This window comes from Ambystoma mexicanum, chromosome 7p, assembly GCF_040938575.1.
Source record: "Ambystoma mexicanum isolate Mex_15411 chromosome 7p, UKY_AmexF1_1, whole genome shotgun sequence".
Classification (NCBI taxonomy): Eukaryota; Metazoa; Chordata; class Amphibia; order Caudata; family Ambystomatidae; genus Ambystoma; species Ambystoma mexicanum.
Genome location: NC_090939.1, coordinates 241,879,271 through 241,903,059, shown reverse-complemented (window position 1 = coordinate 241,903,059; position 23,789 = coordinate 241,879,271). Strand labels below are relative to the sequence as shown.

General features: G+C 46.7%; 1 protein-coding gene across 5 annotated transcripts in view; it reads left to right on the top strand.

Moving 5' to 3' along the window:
- The window catches only part of CLIC6 (chloride intracellular channel 6), a 235,892-nt gene that overhangs the window by 193,000 nt on the left and 19,103 nt on the right, over positions 1 to 23,789 (top strand). For all 5 annotated transcript variants that reach the window (XM_069636142.1, XM_069636146.1, XM_069636144.1 and 2 more), the window contains exons 3-4: positions 13,703 to 13,828; positions 22,248 to 22,354. In XM_069636142.1, the coding sequence (XP_069492243.1) occupies positions 13,703 to 13,828; positions 22,248 to 22,354 (233 nt within the window). The remainder of the gene's footprint in view (positions 1 to 13,702; positions 13,829 to 22,247; positions 22,355 to 23,789) is intronic.

The following is a 23,789-nucleotide window of genomic DNA, read 5'->3' as shown; positions in this document are numbered from 1 at the left end:
CCCTCAGAGTCAGTCGCTTCTCCAAGCAACGAGTTGGTGGTAGATCTCTCTCTTCAGCAGGGGCCTCCCTCTGGAACAGCCTTCCTGCCTCCCTGAAACTTGAGGAGAACCATCTCCGGTTCCGGAAGCACCTCAAAACCTTCCTCTTTGCTTCTGCTTTCTCTTCCCCTCTCCCCTGCTGAATTCTTGGCTGAAACTGCACTGGATACCTGGCCACCCTTTCTGATCTCGGGCCCAGGCCTCGCCAGTTGCACACCTGCACTGCCTCTGTGGCAACCCCTGCGGCTGGGGACTGTTTTCTGTATCCCTACAGTCCCCCTACCAGCACCTATGTCTGCACTTAACTTGCACTTGCCACCGGCTGGCCGCTTTTTATATATTTTTATCTTAATATTCTACTATCCCATGTACTGCACTTCCCCTCTCCCTCCCCCCATGCACTTTTCCCTTTCCCCCCTCCCTTGCACTTGCGCGATCTGAATGACACCTGGCCTAGTAGGATCAGTGTCTTTCTTCCCTTTATTCCCCCTCCCTTGCCTCGTCGCGCCTTGAAACACCTGTGTATAGGTGCGTTATAAATGCCATATCATATCATATCATAACTTTGCAGGCCCTGCTTAGAACCATCTCTGGGGTTCTTATACCATGTCCAGACCGGGGTATCAGATCTAAATCCTTCCTCCTCCCAGGTATCAAAAGGAGATTATTTCACTGGTGTCTGATTTATTTCTTCTAGCAGATTACCACATCGAGGAAAGTCGGTATCAATAGTAGGTTTCCCAGGGAGTCCTGGGAATACCACTGATTTCTTAAGTGTTTGCCTACCCCTGATGTTGATAGTGTCTGGGGTTCGGGGATAGATTTCCTGATCCCCTTGGACACAGGTGATTTGCATTGACTTCCCTACCATGAGTATGTAAGGTCGGCCCTTACTGTTGTCTATTTTCTCCCTGAGTCAACTAATGCGGATACTGGTATTCTGTTGACTATGACTGATTCATGTGTTTTGAATGGGGCTGGGAGACAGAGGCAGTTACTGAAGGTCTCTATACCTTTCTCTTCTTGTGGTTCTAGTTCTTCCCACTCTTCTCCAGCCAAATAACCTACTTCCAAGTGTTCATCTTTCTGATTCTTAGGACATTGTCTGGCCAGATGTCCTCCCCCCCTCCCCGCCCCACACAAAAGCATGTTCTTGTAGACCCTGTAGAGGACCTTCCATCTTCTCGTTTGGGTACTCTCCTTCCTTTAAAGGAGATATATTTCTGTTCATCCTGCTTTTCTATTTCCTTATTCCCTACTTTGATGATTTTATTAGAATTTGTGGGAGCTATTTCTCTGGGGTATATTTTAAATTCTTTTAGTGGTAGGTTTCTGGGGGTTATCTTTACATCCTTCTGTCCTTCATCCCCTTTATGCAAGGCCCTGAGTTGTTTTACTGCTTCTGCATGGGCTTGGGTGGTTTCAATTGCACTATTCAAGGTAGGCTTGCTGAGCTGTAAAACCGCCCTTTGTAAGGATGAGGGAAGGCTATTAATTACCTGTTCTAATGCTAATGTCTCCATAACTTCTGGTAGGGTCTTCTTGCCTAACCACTATTCTGTATTCTAGCCCCTAATTCCAGGGGTGTTTCAGTAGGGTTTAGCCTGATCTGTTGGAATTTATGGCAGTATAAGATCTCAGTCTATCCTACTCTGTGTAGGAGACCTTGCTTTATTTAACCAAAGGACGTGGTCCCCTGGGGATTATGGGTCTGAGATGATATTTGGAGTTCACCCCTTAGTAGGGTAACGAGATAGCAGTCCCTAATCTCTTCACGCCAGTGAAACTGTTGTGCGAGCCTCTCAAAATTTAGAAAAGAAAAATCTCCAGTTCTTCACCCTCCCGATACGGTTGAAGAATCCCATGCGGCAGGACTTTTTATGGATGTGGTGTGCATGAATACAAAATCTGTCACTCCATTAGGGTCCAAGCATTTTCCTACTTCTTACTTCTAGAGATAATGTTTTCTTTCTCCAAAACTGGGAGCCTCACAGAATTTTAGAAGGAGAAGGTCAGAGGGAAGCATGTTCTCTGGGTTGACGCATGTGGGGCTGTGCGCATGCACAGACATCCTTAGAGAATTATGCATATTGGATGGTTAAGGAAGACAGTAGAAATACATTATTTTCATGCACATCCATTTTGTTCATGGCGTATATCATTTCTAATTATCAGCTGTGGAAGCTTGTATACAAACAAGTGGAATTAAATAAAACAAATGCTTAGGCTAGAAAGGTGGCGGGTAAGCCATGCATTTGTGTGCCAAATAATGGCAAGTAGTTAGGGAAGTTTGTGATAGATTTCTGCAAGTGCATTTTAGGTGCAGTGGATGCGGCAATGGGCTTGCATAAGTGGCATTGGAAGACAGTCTTTCCAAAGCTTTTTGTTTCTTAGAAACATGTCTTTTAAAAGGTATTTCTTATATTTTGTAATTTCTTTGTCAAGTCATACGTGCATTTAAAATGAGTACAGGGTAAAATCGATACATTTTTTGCCAAACATAAGTCATCTGTTTCCACAATTTCTCCACATGAAACAAATGTGGATTTGTCTGCGGAGGTTATTCAACCGCTATTGGTGGGATAGCCTGCGACGGATGTCGTTCAAGAAGTAACAAAGTGGGATTTGTTGCTTTTACGGAGTTTATCTGACTTCCTAGCTAAGGATCCCCGTCCTTCTGAACAATTCTTGAGAGCAAGGGCTTCTGGTGGTGGCACAAAGACAATTAATGACAGATCCTCCGAATGTGCCGCTGGTGTTGTTTTTACCACCGCTCCTTTAGAGAAGCCTATGATGTTTAAACCACCTACTCAGTGTGGAACTCAACAGATGAGCGACTCATAGGATTTGAAAATCTAAGATCTATGATTGAATCAATTAACTCTAACCATTTGTCTTGTTGCAAATATGCTCCACAATACCGGGTCTGCGATTGATTCACTCGACCGAGTGGCTAATCTTTCTGATGGCAGCAACCGCATTATAGTCAATTTGTATTCTAAAGTCCCCTCCCTCCTTGTTTGGAACCATCTGGACGATTTTAGGACTATGAGCTTGGACTTGCTGTCATTCCTGAATTTCCAGTCATCCAAATACTTTATTGAGGGTCCATCTGTGGGGATTAAGAATAACTCTATATCATCATTCAATGGTTTAGGGAATTTGGAAAGTGCTGGCCAGACCAGTGATTCTGATGGTTTGAACCATTTAATGTATTCAGCAGTACAGGAGTATTGGTCTTGGCTTATGAAAGCTTTGGTGCAGATATTGGGTTTAACTCCTCCTACTCCTTGCCTTTAGTTTACAGCACTTAAACATTTTCTCCTGTGATTGCTCTGGTTTTACCAATATAACTTATCCATTTAATAGTGGTCATAGATTTAACATGGATATAGTCCTTTTACTAGGAGACCATGTTTTTGGATCCTTTTGAGATGGAAGGTTATACATTTTATTACACCAGGGCGTTGTGGGGTGGGGGTCTGATTGGGTGCCCTCAGGGCAATGTAGCTACAGCTATAGACCTGAAATTAAACCTTAACTCAAGCCTGAGTGCTTATTTTGAAAACTCACTGTTGGCTGTAAGCATATCCTTACGTCAGCCTTCCAGGAAATGTTATTAGTGAATGTATATTATGATCCCTCAAAAACAGTTATTGGAGTTCTTTATAATCAGATTGGGGAGATGATAACTACGTGGTTATGTTCTGGGCATCAGAATAATATTCTAATTATAGGAGATTTTAACTCGAAGGTCTTAATTCACAGAAGCGTTTCATAATGGCAAAACCCCGTTGGAAAACACTCTGTGAATTAGGCCCTAAATGTGCATATTATTTAGTTGAGGATAAAAAGGTGCCGATTTATACAGAATATCACTTAAAATCCTCTACTAATGATGCCCTTCTCTGGAATCACTTCATGGAATATTGGGATTTTAATTTGTTAATTCCTTCATCTCAGGAACATTGTGAGAGGGGGATTTCCTGGAGAAGGGGTGTATCATCTTCTTGGATTGATCATGTTTTCGTTTCTGTTCCTCTCGCCCTCGTGTTCCAACTGTCAAATATCACGTAAAGGGTTTAGTGACCATACTGCCTTGGAATTCCACGTGGAATTCCAAGAGTCTAAACCACAAGATCCTCTATGAGCTCTTCTATCTTCTAATAATAGTGACAGTGTGGTTACATGGAATTCCAGGTTTATTGAGAAATTCAGACCTACATTTGAGTGTCTGCTTGCAGACCAAGCACCTTGATGTGCAAAGTCCAGGTTTACCATAAAGGGAACATTAATCTACATACCAGCACTAGCCACACATTCAGTCACTGCCAAAAAAGAAAAGAGAACTCTTATTAAGCATTTTGGCAACTTTCATAGTAGGAATTAATAAGTCTTTTTAATGAAAAAGAGAAAAATTATCCAGCCGTATAAAAATTATTTAAAGCCCATAAAACAGAGCTATACCAAGTAGATAATCCGACGATGTTGAGGGTCCTGGGTGATACCAACATGCATAGGTTTTGGGATCCGACAAATGCTAATCAAACGTCTAAAAATACTAATATGAATGTGATTCCTGAAGATATGTGGGTGACCTAGTATTCTAAAATATTTCAATTGACTACATCTTATAATTATGACCACATTCGACCATGACTTTGATTGGGAAGTATTATTCTCTACTTCAAAGGTTCTGGAAATTGTAATGAAAGTAAATCCATCTAGGGCCCCCGGTCGAGATGAATTAGCTCTCTTGGCATCAGGCATATATTCTGCCGATTTAAAAAAAAAGGCAATAGCTTAGCTCTGGAAAATGATCGCCCTATTGCGATTCCATCTGCCCCAAGTAAGATCTTTGCATCTATAAAATTGAAAGAATCGAACCAAGTGGGTGACTGATTTAAACATTCTTTCTAGAGTTCAGGTGGGATTTCATAGAGGCCTCGGAACATCATTGAATGGGTTCATTTTAACCTACCTGAATGCGCAAACTAAATGTTCCGTAGCCACTCCAATACATATGGCGAGCCTTGATTTGTCAAGTGCTTTCGATAGAGTGGACAGGAACAGACTGTGGTGAAAAATGTGTGTATGGGGATTGCCAGAATCTTTAATCAGCCTAATTATTTTACTCTTCTCTCAAACAAAAATAAGAGTTTGGTTATGCACTGAAGGGCATCTAACTAGACTCATTTATACTTTTCTTGGCTTGAGGCAGGGTTGTCTACTCGCCCCCTTACTTTTAAGTTTGTATTTGACAGATATAGATGCATTGTGGGTTAAGTCAGGAGTACTTCCAGTAAGGTGGGGTCGATTGAAATAACATTGGTTGGCGCACTACGATGATATTCTTCTTTTAGACCGACCCCGCTAGGTTTACAGAAAAAGTAGACTTTATTCTTCAACTTTGCAGCAAAGAATATCCTCTTAACGAATGGTGTGAAATCTAAAGTCTTGATCTTTTCAAACAAGAGATCCCCAAACCAATTCTTTTGATCAGTTGGTGACCAAAGAATCGAGATGGTCAAAACCTTGAAATATTGATCTCCAATGATGTTAGGAACTACACTTACACTGTTCCGTCTATCTTTTATTGCCCTTGTGGGCAGGTGCTCTCTGATGCCTGCGTGCTCCCCGGCGCGTTATAAATAAATAAATAAATGCTGAAAGCAAAAGCTGCTGCCTTGTTGGCAAAAATGATGCAATTTTATAGATCATTTTGTCAATTTTCTGTTGTTTCATTAAGGACGTTTTACTGTGCTTATGTATCACTTATGTATGGGAATGAGATTAGTATGTGTCCTTTAGGTGATTTTTTAAATTCTATTGAAGCCATTTTAGGGAAAAGAGTTATATCACTCATTCGACACTATTTGGGGATTTCCTCTCTTGGTTGTACTGTCCTGTGGAAAAAACTGGTCTTACTTGCAAAAATGTTGAATCCTGATTCTGTCTCTATTTAGCGATATCAGAATGAATTTATTTGTAGGTCAAATGGCATAATTGTTAAATGTTTATGTATCCCAGTTGATTAAGGTTTTGATAAATATCAATAGTGATATCGGGGAGCTGATTTCAAATCCAGGCAAATCTAAGCATAGACTCCGATAATATGACTCGGGCTGTTGAGGTGATGCAGTCCTATTGCCAGTATTCTGAGTAAGCAAAATTGAGAGAAAAAGAGGAAACGTATCGAACTTTTGTGTGCGTTTTTCTTGTCAGAAAAGAGTATATTTTTTACTTGAAGTTTAAACGTAATTTATTATCAACATTGGACATTTTGGGTCTCAGGTCAGGTTTCCGGCAAATCTTAGATTCTGCAGATGGTGTAAAAAAGAGACGTTAAAGCACCTTTTAATCTACTGTCCATGTTTTAAAGCAGCACAAATTAAGCACTTCAAGGATGTTATGCATATGAACTTTGAAGACGCCAACACCAGTCTGTGGAATAGTCTTTTATCTGGTAATAGCGTGTTGTTGAGTTCTATATTATGTAGATTTTTAAATCAGATCTTTGTATAGTCAGTTGATGGAAAATAAAATGTTTTTAAGTGTTTTGTATTGTTCTTTCTATTCGGTTGATTTTGGGATTTCTTGTTACTTAATGTTGTGAAGTATTGGCATTTGGCTGTAAAGTTTATTGTACAAAAATATTTGTAAAAGGTTTATTGATAAATGCAATACAATATTTAAAAAGTGCATCATATTTTCCATCATTAAGACTTAAGATGGATGTGCAATAAATAAAACAAACACACTTTGATAAAAAAAAAACAAAAGATTTGGCATTTGCGTAGGCATTGCATCAGTATTTTCCAGGCACTACCATAATGGTACTACCTGACCAGGAGATATCAGCAGCTGGCAAATAGTGTTCGTACCTGGGCATATTATGGTAGTGCCCAAGAAAAGCCTGTCTAGTGCATACACAACAGCCAAAACAGTTGGCTTTGCTATTGCCTTTTTTCTTTTTAAACAGGGATTCAGTGCAAGGAATCAATGCAAGGACACACATACTGCCTATCAATGAAGTACCTGAAGGCACACTTAGTTAAGACATTTTTATTATGCTAGAAGTTCGGGTATAGCTGCAATTAAGTGATTCACGTTCAGAAGGCTGCTCTGAAAGCACAGGGCTACTAGCTCAGGGATCCCAGGCAAGTGTTCCGGGTAGGACAGGTAGTAAGGTGGGACTAGCAATAGGGCCTAGCTTGGCTATGGGCAGTCTATGGATTGTGTGAGAAACCTGAGGATATTCTCTCTCCTGAACCCCTTGGACACTCGGCACAGGTGGCCAGCGATAGGCCATCACTATTGGATCCCGACCCTGTGGGCGGAGAAGCGAGGGAGGATCACCTCGGTGGAGGATCCCTGGGAACGGGGAGTGAAGTGTTCCCAGGTGAGATGCAGTATTGACCTCTTCCATGCCTTGATGACACTCTAGTCCCAGAAGCTTTCATAGAGGTTTGTTACTCCATTTCCTCTGGTCAGGATAACATCAGGATAAAAGACAAGCCTTGAAGACCCAGAAGGAGGGTAAGAAAGAATGGTGTGACCTTGGGTAAAACATGGTATTCCCCCTTTTTCTAGTGAAAATCAACCCAACACCTCCCCAACCTTTATGTGCCATTACAAGCCAGCTCCCCTCATTTCTCCACCATTGACACTTGACACTACTGGGACAAAGAAAAGGCAACTAGGAGCAATGAAGACTATGCTATTTTGCCACTCTAGCACTGGGAAGAGGACGATGCATGCTCGGAGTAGTGAAGGTCAGGCGTGTCTCTTTAATGGAAGTCAGGCAGGACTGAATAATCATTCACACCTGCAGCCTGTCAAGGGGATGCAGGTGTATAAATGGAGCCCAGCCCAGTGGCAGAGGGAGTCGACAAAAGAAGGACCAGGAGGCCGGTGCATTCAGCAGAGGACCGTTCAGAATGGCGCGGGAGTGAGAACTCCCTGGAGCGGACTAAGAAAGTTGAAGGGAGCCCTGCTGGAAGGCTGTCCCATCAGGGGCAGAAACTGGAGCCTCGGCACTAGAGGAAGAAGGCTGTGTGATCCGCACTAGAGCACAAACATCCTAAGCGACCAGTGAGTTTCTGGTGCTTGAGAAACCCGGTGCATGTGTGTGTACTTAAGCATTTGTACAATACATTGTATCAGAGTGGTCGCGTGTGGCAGAAAGCACATTTTCGAAGGTCTCTGAGCACCGAACTATCCTATTAAAGCAAAACGAGCAGTTATTTTTGTCTACCATTAAACAAAAGAAAATATCTTGCATCGAAGTGATCGTGTGTGATGAGAAACACGTTCTCGAAGGTCTCTGCATATTGAATTACCCATTTAAAGTGAAATTAACAATTATTGGTATCTGGTCATTCCATCGAAATCAATTTCATCTAATGCCTTACCATCGAATTATATCCAACGAAAAGCATTTCCATCAAAATGCCTTTTCATTGCCTATAATTCAGTGGTATATTCGAAACTAGGGTTAGGGTCGGGGGTTAGGGTTAGGGGTTAGGGTTGGGTCTAGGGTTAGATTAAGGGTTAGATTAGGGTTAGGGTTATATTAGGGTTAGGGTTAGATTAGGTTTAGGGTTTGGGTTAGGATTGGGTCTAGGGTTAGACTAAGGGTTAGATTAGGGTTAGGGGTTAGGGTTGAGGCTAGGGTTAGATTAGGGTTAGGGTTAAAGTTGCGGCTAGGGTTAGGGGTTAGGGGTGGGGCTAGGGTTAGATTAAGGGTTAGATTAGGGTTAGGCCTAGGGTTGGGGGGTGGGCATGGGGATCGGGTGGGCTGGGGTAACCCCCCACCCCCCAATATACAAAAAAAAACCATTGAAACCTTACAAGGAGCTGACCAGTGCCGAAGTTTCAGCACTGGACAGCTCCATGTAACGTTTTAATGTAGAAAATAAATGCATAGAAATGCTAACTTTTACAGACTCTTCTTAGTTTTATTTAGGTAGGGAAATCCCACATTAGTATAGGTCAAATTAGACCTTTTTTCATCCTGACCTTTTAAGTTAATAAAAATTGATGGTTGGAATTTGGAATCTGTTGTCTGTGTCCTTCTTCATGATGCCTTCACAGTTGGCAAATAACGTACACCAGGCACAGCCTTAGTGCCCCTCTTTACTTGCCATTTCTTTCCTACCCTCATTCCCATGACAAAGGTTTTGGCATAGAGGCAGCGCATACAGTGCCACCTAATAGCCAAAACTATAAAGGACCACATTCATAGTGAAGGAGAAATATGTAGACACTCTTGACTAGAAGGGCAGCCAACTAGCTCTGGCACCAGCTCTGAAATGTAGCAGCCTGTCGTACTCATGTTTTGGTTGCCAAATGAGGGTGGTTATTTACAAAACAGACCCATTGAAAATCCAATTATGACATATTATTTCGGTAACAGTAGGATGGTTTGTCTGTTCTGTGCAACTATGACTTGAAAACATTTAGGATCAATCTTTTTTTAAACTTTAAAATTGACTACAATCTTCATAACAAGATTATGCTTTCATAATCTATGGCATTTGAAGGTAGGATGCCTTAACTTGGTTTGCCTGGGTATAATTGTAATGTCACATCAGTGGATCGTTTGTTCCATTTCTTGCACCTATCTAAAGCACTGAAATCCCATATCTTGGAGGATGCATGATTGGGTAAAGGTTGGAAGTTGGATGTTGGTCGTAGATGTGTCATTTGGGTAGTTGACTAATTACTTACTACGTGTCAGGTGCCCTTTCTTTTAACACTCGATTTCCAGGGCCTATCTGAAGGTAGGATGGTCAGACTTTGCTCTCTGATAGTTTTACAGTGTCAGTCTTCTTACGGCAAGGGATCTGCTTTTTATGTAGGATGGTTACCTTTGTTTGGGGTGAGTGAGTGGAGGGGAATTCTCTCAGAGTTCTCTTTTTTATGTGTTTAAGTGCAGTTCTGAAAAGCCTTCTGTGCACTTTCTTACAGAGCTGACTTACTAGTGTTATTTTACTATGAGCATGTGGAGTGATGGATCAGGCAGTGTCTCTTAGTCTTTTAGTGAGCTAGAACATAAAGCAAGTCAGTACATTTTGCTTTGTTTCTAGGCTCATATGCGAGTTTGCCGAGTTAGAGTTAAGTTATGGTTTTTCAAGGGGTTTGCCTTAGGAGGACTTGGATTCTGCTGGTAAATGTAAGGATGCTGAAACCTGGGGAGGCCTCCCTATTGAATTGTTTGAGAAGTGCTTCTCTATTACAAATTCGAGGATTTGTACTTAAGAGTGGTATGTGACGATTCACAAGATGTTGTCACTTCTCCCCAGAGGGAGCCCTTTTCCATGAGGCTAGGGAGGTGTGGCTGCTACTCAATATTCTATCTTGGGTGGTGTAAAGCGGGAGGACCTCATTGGGTGGGACTCCCCTTCTGGGGACAAGCACGATCACATGGGTTACAGGCCAATGAATGTTACTACTCCCCGACATTCCATAGCCCGCCTTAATGTCCAGAGCCACTACATTGAAAGCAAGCCTGTGTATTTTTGTAACATGGGGCGTAAAGCCAAAAGTACTTGGACGAGGAAGAACAAAGGAGACATAACGATCATTGACTGTGATAACACTTTTATGAGGAGACCCCAAGGAGGCAGGAGGATTAAGTCAGTAACAAAGAAGAAGGACTTGTGCAAACCGCATTGGGAGGAACTGGATACAAAGCACGGTTGGACTGGGTCATAAACATGTTGCGGGCACCAATGAAAAGTGGCCCACAGTTGAAAATGGCAATTTATTCCTTTTGTTACAGACTGTTAGAGTAGTACCCACGGGGGAGATTTTTGGAAACACTGGTCAAAACTACTAGCCGCATGGTGAAGTCACTCATCAAACTGGCCAAAAAAAGTGGCCCACTTTGACCCAAAAAACTGACCCACACTAGCATTTTGTGTTTTTGGTTCGGTCATTGCCTTATTTCCTCATAGGCCAGTCCGAGCCTGATATAAAGTATAAAAAGGAACAAAGGACTGTTTGATGTGAGAAGTGCGACCGCAGAGCCAGGCTCAGCTAAAATGAGTAGCACAGTGGTGGTAGGTGAAGAGGTATCCAGTCCTGTTGGCGAAAGCAGCCGGTGTCCGAAGTCTCCAGCGCGGGAGATTCAAACGCCGACCGACAGCTGTAGAAAAGCAGAGAGCGGCAAGAGGACGATAAGGAAGTTCTCCGCACGCCAAGTGGAGATGGATTGAATCCTGAAGCGAGGAAGATGCTGCAAAGCCATGAGTGCAGAGGCGACATGGAGCCCGAGAAATGTGCCCCGGTACCAGGAAGCCCCGTAATATGTAAGGGGAGGTGCTCGAGAACCGGAGGGGATCCAGGGGTTGACACAGAGGCTAGGCTGGCTTTTCCGCGGTCCAGTATTAGCAATGACGTTAATGGGCATAACCAGAGATGGGTTTGGGACACCAACATTGAGAAAGAGAGCATCAGAGGAAATCTTCCTCGGCGCAGTGGGAGAAAGGAAACCATTGGCCACCAGAGAAGGGTCTGGGACCCCAACAGTGAGAAAGAGAGCATCAGAGGAAATCTACCTCTGCGCAGTGCTAGCAAGGAAACCATTGGCCACCAGAGAAGGGTCTGGAAACCCAATAGTAAGAATGAACTGTGTCAAGTAATATCATGAGAAGGGAGTCATTCTCCTGGCATCAAACAAAGAGCTGTGATAACAATGCCTGGGGAAGGCAGTCATTCCCCCTAGCCGTATTGCAAACTGAACCAAGCAACACCAGGAGAAGGGAGCCATTCTCCTGGTATAGGGCCAGAACTTGTGTTGAAGACGCCAGGGGAAGGGAGTCATTCCCCTGGTTCTATTTGGAACTACATATCTATACACCAGCAGAAGGGAGTCAATCCCCTGGAAATGGCATGAAGACTGGGTGAAGCCTGTAAATCAAGGGAATGGAGTCCTTCCCCCTTGTATTTTCTGTTTCAAGAGAACATTATTTCGACACTGTTAAAGAAGCTGGAGAAGGAGAAGGGAGACATTTTCCCAAAGAAGGACATTTCTGTTAGTTTATCCTTTAGTCATAGTGTGAGGGTTTAGAGTAGATTTGACACAGGGCGGTGGAACTTTCATTTAACAGACATTCTGACAATTTCTTTAGTTTTAGTCTGAGGCTGGGGAGCCCAGGGACAGCAAGGATTTCTATTTAAGAAATACAGGTTTATAACCAAAACCATGCCACATTTGTGTCAGCTTCCTCCTTCGACACCCTTTCAGGTAGCAAATGTTAATTCCTGTAGTTCAGGTGCCTGTACGTTGTAAGGTTATATTTTGGTAATACTTCATCATACAATGAGGGACTTAGTCTTGTGGACATTGAGGTTTATTGTGGGGGAATCATCTGGTTTTCAGTCATGCCTTATGCAGCCGATTGGACTGAGTGGTTGTTTTTTTGTCTCTACAAAGACCAAGGCATACATGGTTGTCGTCTACTTAACTTTGTAAAGTTTCTCTCAAAACTCTCAGAAGATCAGAGTCTGCTTGTAGAGTGCTAGGGAAATTGATAATGCTTGCCGAAAACTGGGGTGGTCTTGGCAGCTCAGTAAGTGATGGCTACTCTGAACTGCCTCCATTTTAGGAAGGGGAACATTGACGTGACTTATTGCATGTTCTATTTGCTTTAAACCGCCTTTAAAGGAGGATGCAATGGTCAAGAGGGAGACCTGTTACAGAGTCTGGGCCCGACCAGCAAAGCGTAGTCACTATTGTCAGATTTTGTGTGAAGGCCATTCAACACTGCTCGAATGATAGATTTCTTGTGCTGTCCAGGACAGACAATGGTTTAGTGTACAGGATGTTGTTTTGGTCTTTAGAATTTTTACTAGATTGGTAACTGCTCCCAACTTTACTTTCTTATTAGAGGTGTCAGTAATGTGTCTGAAGTTTGCTTGTGGCTTTAGGGTCTTGTTTGATACTGTGAAAGTGATACGCATGGACTGGGAGACGCAATGCAGCCACGTCTTCTTTGATCATGATAGGGATGACAAAGATCAACTATGGAGCTCTCTGCTCACCATCAGTTGTAGGGAATTTAAGATTTCTGAGTCAGAGGTAGGTTATACATAGATTCGGGAGTGGGATAGGCTCTGGGCAGAAGGGGTTTTTGTTCAGTTTGGTCAAATGAATTGAGGACCTTCAATCGGTTTAGATTTCCTTTTTCCCATTGCCCTCTAAAGCTTGCCCCCTCCCCCACTTCCCCTGGTCATGTTTTAATCTCCTCTTTACCTTCATCTCGTCTTCATCCTCCTAACACTCCCCACCTTTCCTCACCTGTCGTCTTCTCTGCTTTTCCTCCCGCTTCGAATCTCTTTGTCCCTACATGTCAGTAAGGCATTCAGCCCACGTACACCAAGAAAACCAGTTATAATACGGTCAAAGCTAGATGATATACTTGTTAGTGTTCCGAGTTTGATTTTCCACATTTTGCAGGTTGTTTCTCATTGTGAATAGCTGACTGTTGGCTGTGTTTTATCCTCTCTAGTCTCCCTGACCCTTGTCGTACCTTGATCTTACTGAGTGGTTGCTTTTTGTTCTCACTTTGATGCTAGCCGGAGGGAATTCCACTGGTAATAAAAATGCAAACATGCCCATTTCACATATAACGTAACCCAATCTGCTTCCATCTAGAAAACCTGCGGACCTACAGAATTTAGCCCCCGGGACAAACCCTCCCTTCATGACATTTGATGGAGAAGTTAAGACCGACGTCAATAAGATTGAAGAGTTCTTAGAAGAAAAATTAGCACCGCCAAGGTACGTCAATAAGATTGAAGAGTTCTTAGAAGAAAAATTAGCACCGCCAAGGTAGAGTAATAGCCTGTTGATACCAAATCTTAAAGAGTTGAGTACTATGTGCACTTTAATAGTCCTTAGATTTGTAGTAAGGAAAAGAAAACAATGTTATTGGTGGATTAGGCATGATTTCCAGAGCCAGAACACATTTCTCATATGCCAAGCAATTTTTATCAAGGTAAAATGTTCATTTTCTTCAATGGCTTAATGATCTTAGATGTAAGAAATATTTAGGGGGTAATTCATAGAATTCAGCGCACAAGTGGCGCACGCGGCTGGCGCACAGTGTGCGCGTGCGGATCCCTGCGCCAGCCGTGTGCGCTAAAATCCATTTCCGCGCACAGCGTATTCATGGATTCCAGCTACCAAAACCAGCCGTGGTGCACAGTGGCGCAGCGACCCTGCAGCAGCGCCAGTTACGCCCCCAAGAACGCCTCTCACGCAGGGAAAAGCCATCAAAAGCCCCAATCCAGCGCAAAGGGCTGCGCTAACCCTGTACCAGCACGGCAAGCGGGCTACGTGTATCACTGGGGTGCGCGGGAAGTACCTCACGTCATTTCAGCTGGGTACGTGCATTTCAGGGGTGCGCGGGAAGTTACACACGCGATTCCATCAGGGTATGTGTATTTCAGGGGTGCGCGGGAAGTTCCAAACGCGATTGGCCCCGTGCGAGCAGGGTACGTGTATTCCAGGGGTGCGCGGGAAGTTCCACACGCGATTCCATCAGGGTACGTGTATTTCAGGGGTGCGCGGGAAGTTCCACACGCGATTGGCCCCGTGCGAGCAGGGTACGTGTATTTCAGGGGTGCGCGGGAAGTTCCACACGCGATTCCATCAGGGTATGTGTATTTCAGGGGTGCGCGGGAAGTTCCACGCGCGATTGGCCCCGTGCGAGCAGGGTACATGTATTTCAGGGGTGCGCGGGAAGTTCCACACGCGATTGGCCCCGTGCGAGCAGGGTACGTGTATTGCAGGGGTGCGTGGGAAGTTCCACACACGATTCCATCAGGGTACGTGTATTTCAGGGGTGCGCGGGAAGTTCCACAAGCGATTGGCCCCGTGCGAGCAGGGTACGTGTATTTCAGGGGTGCGCGGGAAGTTCCACACGCGATTCCATCAGGGTACGTGTATTTCAGGGTGTGTGCGGGAAGTTCCACACGTGATTTCAGCAGGGTACGTGTATTTCAGGGGTGCACGGGAAGTTCCACACGCGATTCCATCAGGGTACGTGTATTTCAGGGGTGCGCAGGAAGTTCCACACGCGATTGGCCCCGTGCGAGCAGGGTACGTGTATTTCAGGGGTGCGCGGGAAGTTCCACACGCGATTGGCCCCGTGCGAGCAGGGTACGTGTATTTCAGGGGTGCGCGGGAAGTTCCACACGCGATTGGCCCCGTGCGAGCAGGGTACGTGTATTTCAGGGGTGCGCGGGAAGTTCCACACGCAATTTCAGCAGGGTACGTGTATTTCAGGGGTGCGCGGGAAGTTCCACACGCGATTTCAGCAGGGTACGTGTATTTCAGGGGTTCTGGGGAGTACTACACGTGAATTGGCCGTGTGGGTCCTCCCAGGTGTTCGCTCTACAACCTCCACGGCCCCAGCAGCCAGCCCACACCACGGGGGACTACCCTGCACCCCTGCTCATGTCCCGCAGGCAGCCCATCCACCATGGGCATGCCCCCCAGCCAAGCCACATGTCACCTTGCACTACTGATCAACAATGCATGTCTCCCAGCCCCCCCAGCAGACAGGGGCACCCTCCACCAGGCCCCCACACATGTCTCCCAGCACCCCCACCCCCCAGCAGTCAGGGGCACCCTCCACCAGGCCCCCACTCCTGTCTCCCTGCACCCCCACCCCCCAGCAGTCAGGGGCACCCTCCACCAGGCCCCCACTCCTGTCTCCCTGCACCCCCACCCCCCAGCAGTCAGGGGCACCCTCCACCAGGCCCCCACTCCTGTCTCCCTGCACCCCCACCCCCCACCAGTCAGGGGCACCCTCCACCAGGCCCCCACTCATGTCCAACTCATGTTCCCCTGCACCCCCACCCCCCAGCACTGTGGGGCACCTGCCAGCAGGCCCCCACTCATGTCCAACTCATGTTCCCCTGCACCCCCAACCCACAGCACTGTGGGGCACCTGCCAGCAGGCCCCCATTCATGTCCAACTCATGTTCCCCAGCCAACATGTCATCACAATCTAGATCCCTGGTCCCTATGGTCAGCCTCCAAATGCAAAACACCCACCCGAGTATTGCATCCACCCACTTAGAAATGGCAATAACATGATAGAACACCAATTGCAAGTTTGGAAACAAACACATGTCCCTCACATACACCCAATGGGTGTCAGTGAATCTCAAAACCCATATCATGATATGCATGAAACCAATGAGATGATACTACACATTGAAGTTTGATCAAAAAATATGTATTAAAGGAAACATGAATTGAATCAAAAATAAACTAACAGAAATGGGAATGTAAAAAAAGTAAAAAGAAGCATGTCCGTGAAAAAATGCAAAACCAAAAATCAGAATCCAAAGGAATGGTGTCCAAAGTCACAGTCCACAAAAGAAAATCCAATGGGAAATTATAATTGAAAGCCATTGCTCCATGGGTAAATTGTAAAAAGAAAAGAAAATCCAACAGTGAACTATGTACAGGTGAACAAGCCAGGGTCCATGATCCCAACAAAAGAAATGAAACCTATCTAACAACACTATCTAATAAAAAATAACTATATACAAAAATGTGGCCCATTGTCCAAAAGGTCCAAAGAAAATGCAAAAACAAAGGAAACCTAACACTAACTACATAACTATTTACATGGGCAGCGGGCTAGTCCAACGGCTCACTGGATGTTGTCATGGGCCAGGGCATCATCGAACTCCTGTTCAATGGCTTGGAGGCGGGCATGTTCCCTGGCCCCGAGGTCTCAAAGGGATTAAGCAGTGTCCAGCTCCAACTCCCTGCGAAGACCCTCGAGGCACTCAGCCCGCCTCAGCGTCCTCCGCATGGAGTTCTCCGCCCTGACCATTGTGAGCCGTTCCTCCTCTGCCCGCTGCCGCTCCGCACCTATCTGCTGGCCCAACCGCTCCCACACGGAAGCCACTCCCATTCCAGGGTTCTCCTGCCCTCCGGCCGATGCCTGCACCCCTGATGTTGATGGCCCCGAGCCATGATGCCTCCCCCGTCGAGCCTGCCGCTGCCTCCGACGCAACTGCCTGTGCCAGCACGACGGCATCCAGGCTGATAGAATCCACCGACGCCGTCGTGCACGTGCCCTGCCCGATGATGCCGTCACATCCTCCATCTGCTGGGTTCCAGTTGCTGGTGTGTCCACCCCTGCTGGACCTCCGACTCCCGACTGTGGCATGGATGGGATCCCCACCGAGCCGGCTGCATTGGTCGGGGCAGGTCCACACGGGGCCCTGGTGGCATCTGGGCCGGAAGACGGCATGGAGAACGACTGGTTCATAGTCTCCACAGAGGAGGAGAGGGTCGCCAGATTGGCCGACACATGTAGGAAACCCCCGACCATGGCTGATCCCAACTGGGCCACGTTGGCACGGTGCTCTCCGTGATGACGTGCATGCTCCTCCCGGGAAGCACGCACCTCATCACGAATTGCACCTGTGCGCAACACGACACCAATCAGGACCTTCTCCATACGGGCAGGGGTCCCCTCGTCCGCAGGTGGAGGGGAGTCAGATGACATGGACATCCCCCCCTACCTGCGGACGGGCCTGGGATGGGGCATCCCTGCTGGTGCATGGTGGTGCAGTCACAGTGTCAGGGACAGTGACATGCACAGGCCCCTCCACGGCGACCTGTGCTGCCTCCTGCCCCTGGACTGCAACACTTGCACCAGCAGGGATGCCCCCACCAGGCCCCATGTGCGCCTCAGTAGCGGCCTCCTCCTCCTCTGTGGAAACCACCAACCTGGATGGCTCCACCCCGTCTTCCGCCGTTGCAAGCCCCTGTGGGGGCTCACCCACCCCTTCCGCTGCAGTCGTGGGGCCATCCCCACCGCTTTGCTCCACAGAGCCGTCTCCGCCCTCTTCTTCACGTGGCGCTGTGTAGAGGGAGACATAGAACACAAGCATCAGGGTACTGTACAATGGTCCCCTAGACAGGAAGAAATAGCAGATGAGTGGCACTGTCAAAGATCACTTCCATCATGTCCCTCCACAACACATGGCTCAGTGCAGGTAAAACACATGCGGTAACAGGCATGGCGCATGCTATGGACATTAGCATACATGTCCAAGGGATTCTTGAAACATAAAATGTTGTTTTGGAACTCACATGCATCATGGGCCATGCCTATCAAATGCACACACTTCACCCTAGTTTCATCCATCTGGCCTCGTACACCCCAGACACAGTGGATACAAGGATGACTAGGCTGCATCAGTGAACCTGAACATTGCGACAGACATGTGTCATGCATCCCTGGCATTCACAAGTCACAGACACGCAGGTCAGACACACAGAGATGGACAGCATACATGTACATGGCATCAGCACCCATCCCTCACCCCCACCCATGTCCAGGAACAGAGACTGGCATGCTTTCATGTGGCCATTCCGCATAGGGCAACCCATGTTGCATTTGAACACATACACCAACCGTGTGGTTCACACATTACTGGTCTCACATGCATGACTTCCCTGCACACACACATTCATACATGGCCTATGTCACACATACAGGCAAGTATCAGACAACCAGCACACTGCGACATGCCCTGTCTCACACAGCAATGCTTGGCCACTTACCGCTCAACTCCAGACGGGTCTGCCTCTCAAGGATCTGGGCGTGGAGCGCTGGGCCTACACGTTCCAGGACCCTCATCTGGATGATACTCATGCGGCCCCGGCCCCCCTCCACGAGGCGCCGGGCCTTCAAGAGGGTCCTGGACCTGCAGTCATCCCAGCGCTTCTTGACATGTTGGTAGTCGCGGACTGCCACCCCCTCCGCGTTGATGGCAGTCACGATGTCCCTCCAGATCCGAGTCCGTCCTTCCTTGTTGGCGCGCTTACATCCGAAGAGGGCATCATACTGCCCCAGGACTTGCTCCACCAGGACACCAACTTCGGTGGCAGTGAAGCTGGTGCCCCTCTGCCTCTCTGGCCGGGGGTTGCCAGTGGTGCCAGATGTTGCAGTGCCCAACATGGCAACCCCAGAGGCAGGAGTGGGTGGGCAACTGGGTCCTGGGGCTGGGCTGTGGAGCGATGGTATCCCAGTCGGGAGTCTTCTGTTCCAGCAGGGTTGGACACAGCAAATGGACCCCTGCAGATGGCTGATGTGCAGGCACCAAATGGCAGGGCACGGTGGCAGCAGGCAGGCAGGCAGCAGCAGATGGCTTGTGGGAGGCTGCTCGGGGGTCTGGGGGGCAGTAATTCGGCCTTTTGGGCAGGAGCGTGGTCTTCCGTGTGCTTAATCGTGGCCATCTTGATACGGAGTGATTTGGCACGTGAAAATCTTGCACGTCTGCGTGTAAATCGAGGAAAGGCCCTTAGCGCGTAAGCGCGTCAGCATGCATACGCGATTTCATTGGACCAAAGGCCCTTAGCGCATAAGCGCGTCAGCACGCATACGCGATTTCATTGGACCAAAGGCCCTTAGTGCGTAAGCGCGTCTGTGACATTTCGCGCACGGGCGTTTCCCTGGCAGGGCTTGTAGATCCCACGTGCCTTTACATTGCTCTGTACGTGCTTTTCGTGGGGTGCGGTGCGTGTGTTTTCCAGCCGTTGGGGTTCACACGCTATTACTTCACAGCGGGTGTTGGCTACGCGTTCTTCTACACGCAAGGCAGACGGTGAGTGGTAGCCCGCACCCCCAGGCCCGATCGCGTGAAAAACTTCACGCGAACCCCTGTAATACACATAGCCCGATCCCCCAGGCCCGATTGCGTGAAAAACTTCACGCGAACCCCTGTAATACACGTAGCCCTCTCCCCCAGGCCCGATCGCGTGAAAAACTTCACGCGAACTCCTGTGATACACGTAGCCCGCTCCCCCAGGCCCGGTCGCGTGAAAAACTTCACGCGAACCCCCGTAATACACGAACCCCTGTAATACACGTAGCCCGCTCCCCCAGGCCCGATCGCGTGAAAAACTTCACGCGAACCCCTGTAATACACGTAGCCCGCTCCCCCAGGCCCGATCCCGTGAAAAACTTCACGCAAACTCCTGTGATACACGTAGCCCGCTCCCCCAGGCCCGGTCGCGTGAAAAACTTCACACGAACCCCCGTAATACACGTAGCCCGCTCTCCCAGGCCCGATCGCGTGAAAAACTTCACACGAACCCCAGGCACAATAGCAGTATGGGACATTCATCATTGCTGTATATTGGCGCTTTTGTGATGCGCAGGGACGCTACCGCATGCCTTTGTGTGGCAGACGTGTTTAGGCCTGTGCGTGTCTTTGGCCGTGCGCGGCTTTGCCCTATTCGATTCCATGAATACGTGTGGTTCGCGTGCGTGTGGGCGTTCCGTCTGCTTCCGAGCAGTACATACCAGTTACGCCCTTATTTTCGCGCGTTGTTCCCCATTCCGCGCGTTACGCCCCGTGTTCCGCCCCCTTTTTGGTGTGTGCGCCGAGGTTGTGCGCTTTCACTGTGCGCGTCGCGCACGCCGTTCGGGATGTTTCAGTGACGTGTGTGCCATGCACGGGTTTGGCGCACATCCCGAGGAAAACACGCGCAGGGACTTCCATGAATCGCACGTGTGCGCGTGCGCCTGTTTTTTCGCACTTGCGCCTGCTTGCGCATAGATTTTTGGCGCACGTTTGTTCCATGAATCGTCCCCTTAATGAATTCTGTGAAAATATTTCTTTGTGCCACGGCCATGTTGTGGATTGGCATGACAGGGCTTCAGTGATTTCCCTTGTTGTGGTACTGGTTATATGTTGATTTTGCATTTTCCTACACATTTTTTTAAGAATCTTGTTTCTGGGTCCCTCTATGTTCTCTGATTGGAGTGAAAACAGTGAGTTATCATACTTCTGCCCTCCATTTTTCACAGATTAGCACCTGGACGAGGACACAGCAAACCAGGTTCCTTGGTTAGCGGGCTGATACTCCCAAGCTCATCCCTTTCCATGGAACCCAATGGCTTCCACCCCACTCTGCCATCTTATAGACACCCATTGTTTCCCTTTAAAAAAAAAGAAAAAAACCCAACCCTACTTACCTGATTGCACCGATTTCACTGCATCTCACTTTTCCATTTCAAAGTATTTTGATTAATTGATCGAGATTCGTGTGGTGTCCCGTTCAAAAAATTAAAATGCTTTTTTTAGCATCCCGAGTTACCGCTTTGGTAACCTGGGGTGCTAATGATGTTATTAACCTGTTCCACGGGCTACACCAGGAGGTAACGTCCCGGAGTTCTTGTTAACTGCACTCGCTTCGCTCAGGCCGTAAACTCAAGCTACCAAGCCATTCCCGCCTCCCTCCACCCCCTAGCCCCCCCCCCCCCCCGTGTAGCAAGTGGAACGGGTTCATAACACAATATTATTTCACTTCCTCCCTGGTCCTTGCTGTCATCTGTTGGTGCCTGAGTAATCTAGGTCCACACCTCCTGCTTCCGCCTTCTGAATGGTGTTTAAGCAAGAGGAGGCTCTTGCAACTTGCACTTTCTGCACTAAGGTTGGTAGGGACGTGCAGGTGGTGGTGACATTTCTTGCCTTTGGCAGGGGTGCAAGGTTGCGGCAGTCCCTGGGGAAGCATTCAAATAATATGCTAGGGATACTCATGGTGGAATATTTGCAAGATTTGCCTTTGTGTGAAGCTGATATTCAAAGAAATTACCCTGACTTGCCCCTACGCCATACTCGGAGAAAGTAATTTAGTTCACAAAGTAGTACTAGGAGTTATTGCTACTCCTAGTACTTCGTTGAGTAATTGCTTCTCCTAGTACTTCGTTGTGATTTGAACATTCTTACTCCTTCAAACAGTCTTCTCTAGGCTTTCGTCAAGAGTAAGTCAGTTGCTCAGAGTAACGTCTTTGTGAATTGGTCTATGTGCATATGGGCAGAATATGTACATTCACAAAAGCAGTTGCACACTAGACACATATTGCTCACGACTGTATTGTGACAAGCCACCCTGAAGAGCCAACCACAGAGGTTGTTTACTTTTGATAATTAGGTTTATCCTTCACTAGAGCGCGTGTCTCGGCGGAGCACGATTGGTAACAATTAATATACAAGAGTGTCTACTTGCTTCTGTGTGTGATACCGGATGAACTCCCCGCCTCCCCCCTCTTACTTTAGTGGGCTTGTGCAGTGTTTGTGAACTGTTTGCTACTACTAACTGAACAATATATAAATGTGTGCCTCGTGCATTTCTTGATTTCGGTTTTCCACAGGTACCCCAAACTTGCAACTAAACATCCAGAATCAAACTCAGCGGGAAACGATGTGTTTGCAAAATTCTCTGCTTACATAAAGAACACAAGGAAAGATGTAAATGACAGTAAGTCAGATGTGTTCCTTCATATTATGAATTAACCAAATGGTATTGTTTATTGGGGCTCAATAAATGCCTCAAATTAACATACATGTAGCATTAAAGTTGTTAGTTACATTATTCTTTTCCAGTCAGTTTTATTTGAATGTTTTAAATAAATGTGTTTATTTATTTTTGTAAACAAATGTAAAAGATAGAGTACTCAGATTCAGCCACCTTTTCCTCCCTATGCAAAATGTCATTGACTATAACACTATGATCACATCAATAAAATAACTCTAAGTTTGTATCTTCTTAGACTTTCACTGATGGAGAATATGTTTTGCTCACCTCAAGAGCTTTTTTGGCCCACAGAGCTGCACGTTGTTTAATCTCAGGGTTGAAGCAGTACTATTGAACCAAGCCGTCAAGGATTAAAAATACTTTAACGTTCTTCACAGCGTGAGCTATTGTCAAGATCTCCCAAACCTTCCCCTACTTTTGCCGAAAAGAGCACACCATTTGACTGTATTGACACTTTGCTTCCACACATTTCCAAAAGTTTCCTGTTCGCTGTGATGTCAGCTGGCGCTTTTTCTCCATTGCCCAGAGTTGGCCAAAACTATTTTTGTTTAATAAAGCTACTTCAGCATAAACCATAGTTATATCTTCTAAAATATGCCTCCAGAACCACTGTGATATGTCAATGCCCAATTCTACTCCACTCTGTATCTGCTACATTTAACCATCAAAAAGCTCCTCTGAGAATTCTGTTACAATATTGATCCTAACCTTCAAACTATCCTATTCTTCCTCTAAAAACACTTGGAGAAGTTACTTTGATTTTAGTGAAAGGACTCTGCACCGGCACTGAAATTGTTGATGAGGGTAAAACTTTTTTCTGGGCCGCCTTTTCCCATATTGTATTCCTCATGCAGACTCTGTATAGTGGATGACCCATTGGTTGGGGCTGCCCTCATTATATAAGCCATAATGACGAATTCCACAGGCTGTACCGGGTGGTAACAGCTCGTGGCATTAGTTAATAGGCCCGAGCAAAGCAAGGGCCTTTAACAAGGGCTCTGGGATGTTACCACCCTCTACGGCCCAGGGAAACTCATCATTATGGCTATTAACACCCCAGGTTTATGTCTGAAGGTGTTAATAGGCATTTATTTCGACGAGCGCGCTACCCGTCCTTTCAAAGAAATACTAACCTAACATGGCCACCATGGAAATGGAAGCGAGGCTCCTATCTGAGCCCCTCTTCCATTTCCATGGCGGCCAGCAGACATGAGTGTAGTGGTGCCACAGAACCGCGGTACCTCAAAGTCTTCACGTAAATTAGAGAGAGTCGAGGGAATGGGAGGGGTGGTTATAAAAGCAGTACAGCGTGGGAAAGGAGGGGACATGGCGGCATGGGTGCTGACAACTCTGAGGTTGCTCGAAACGCTGGCTCATA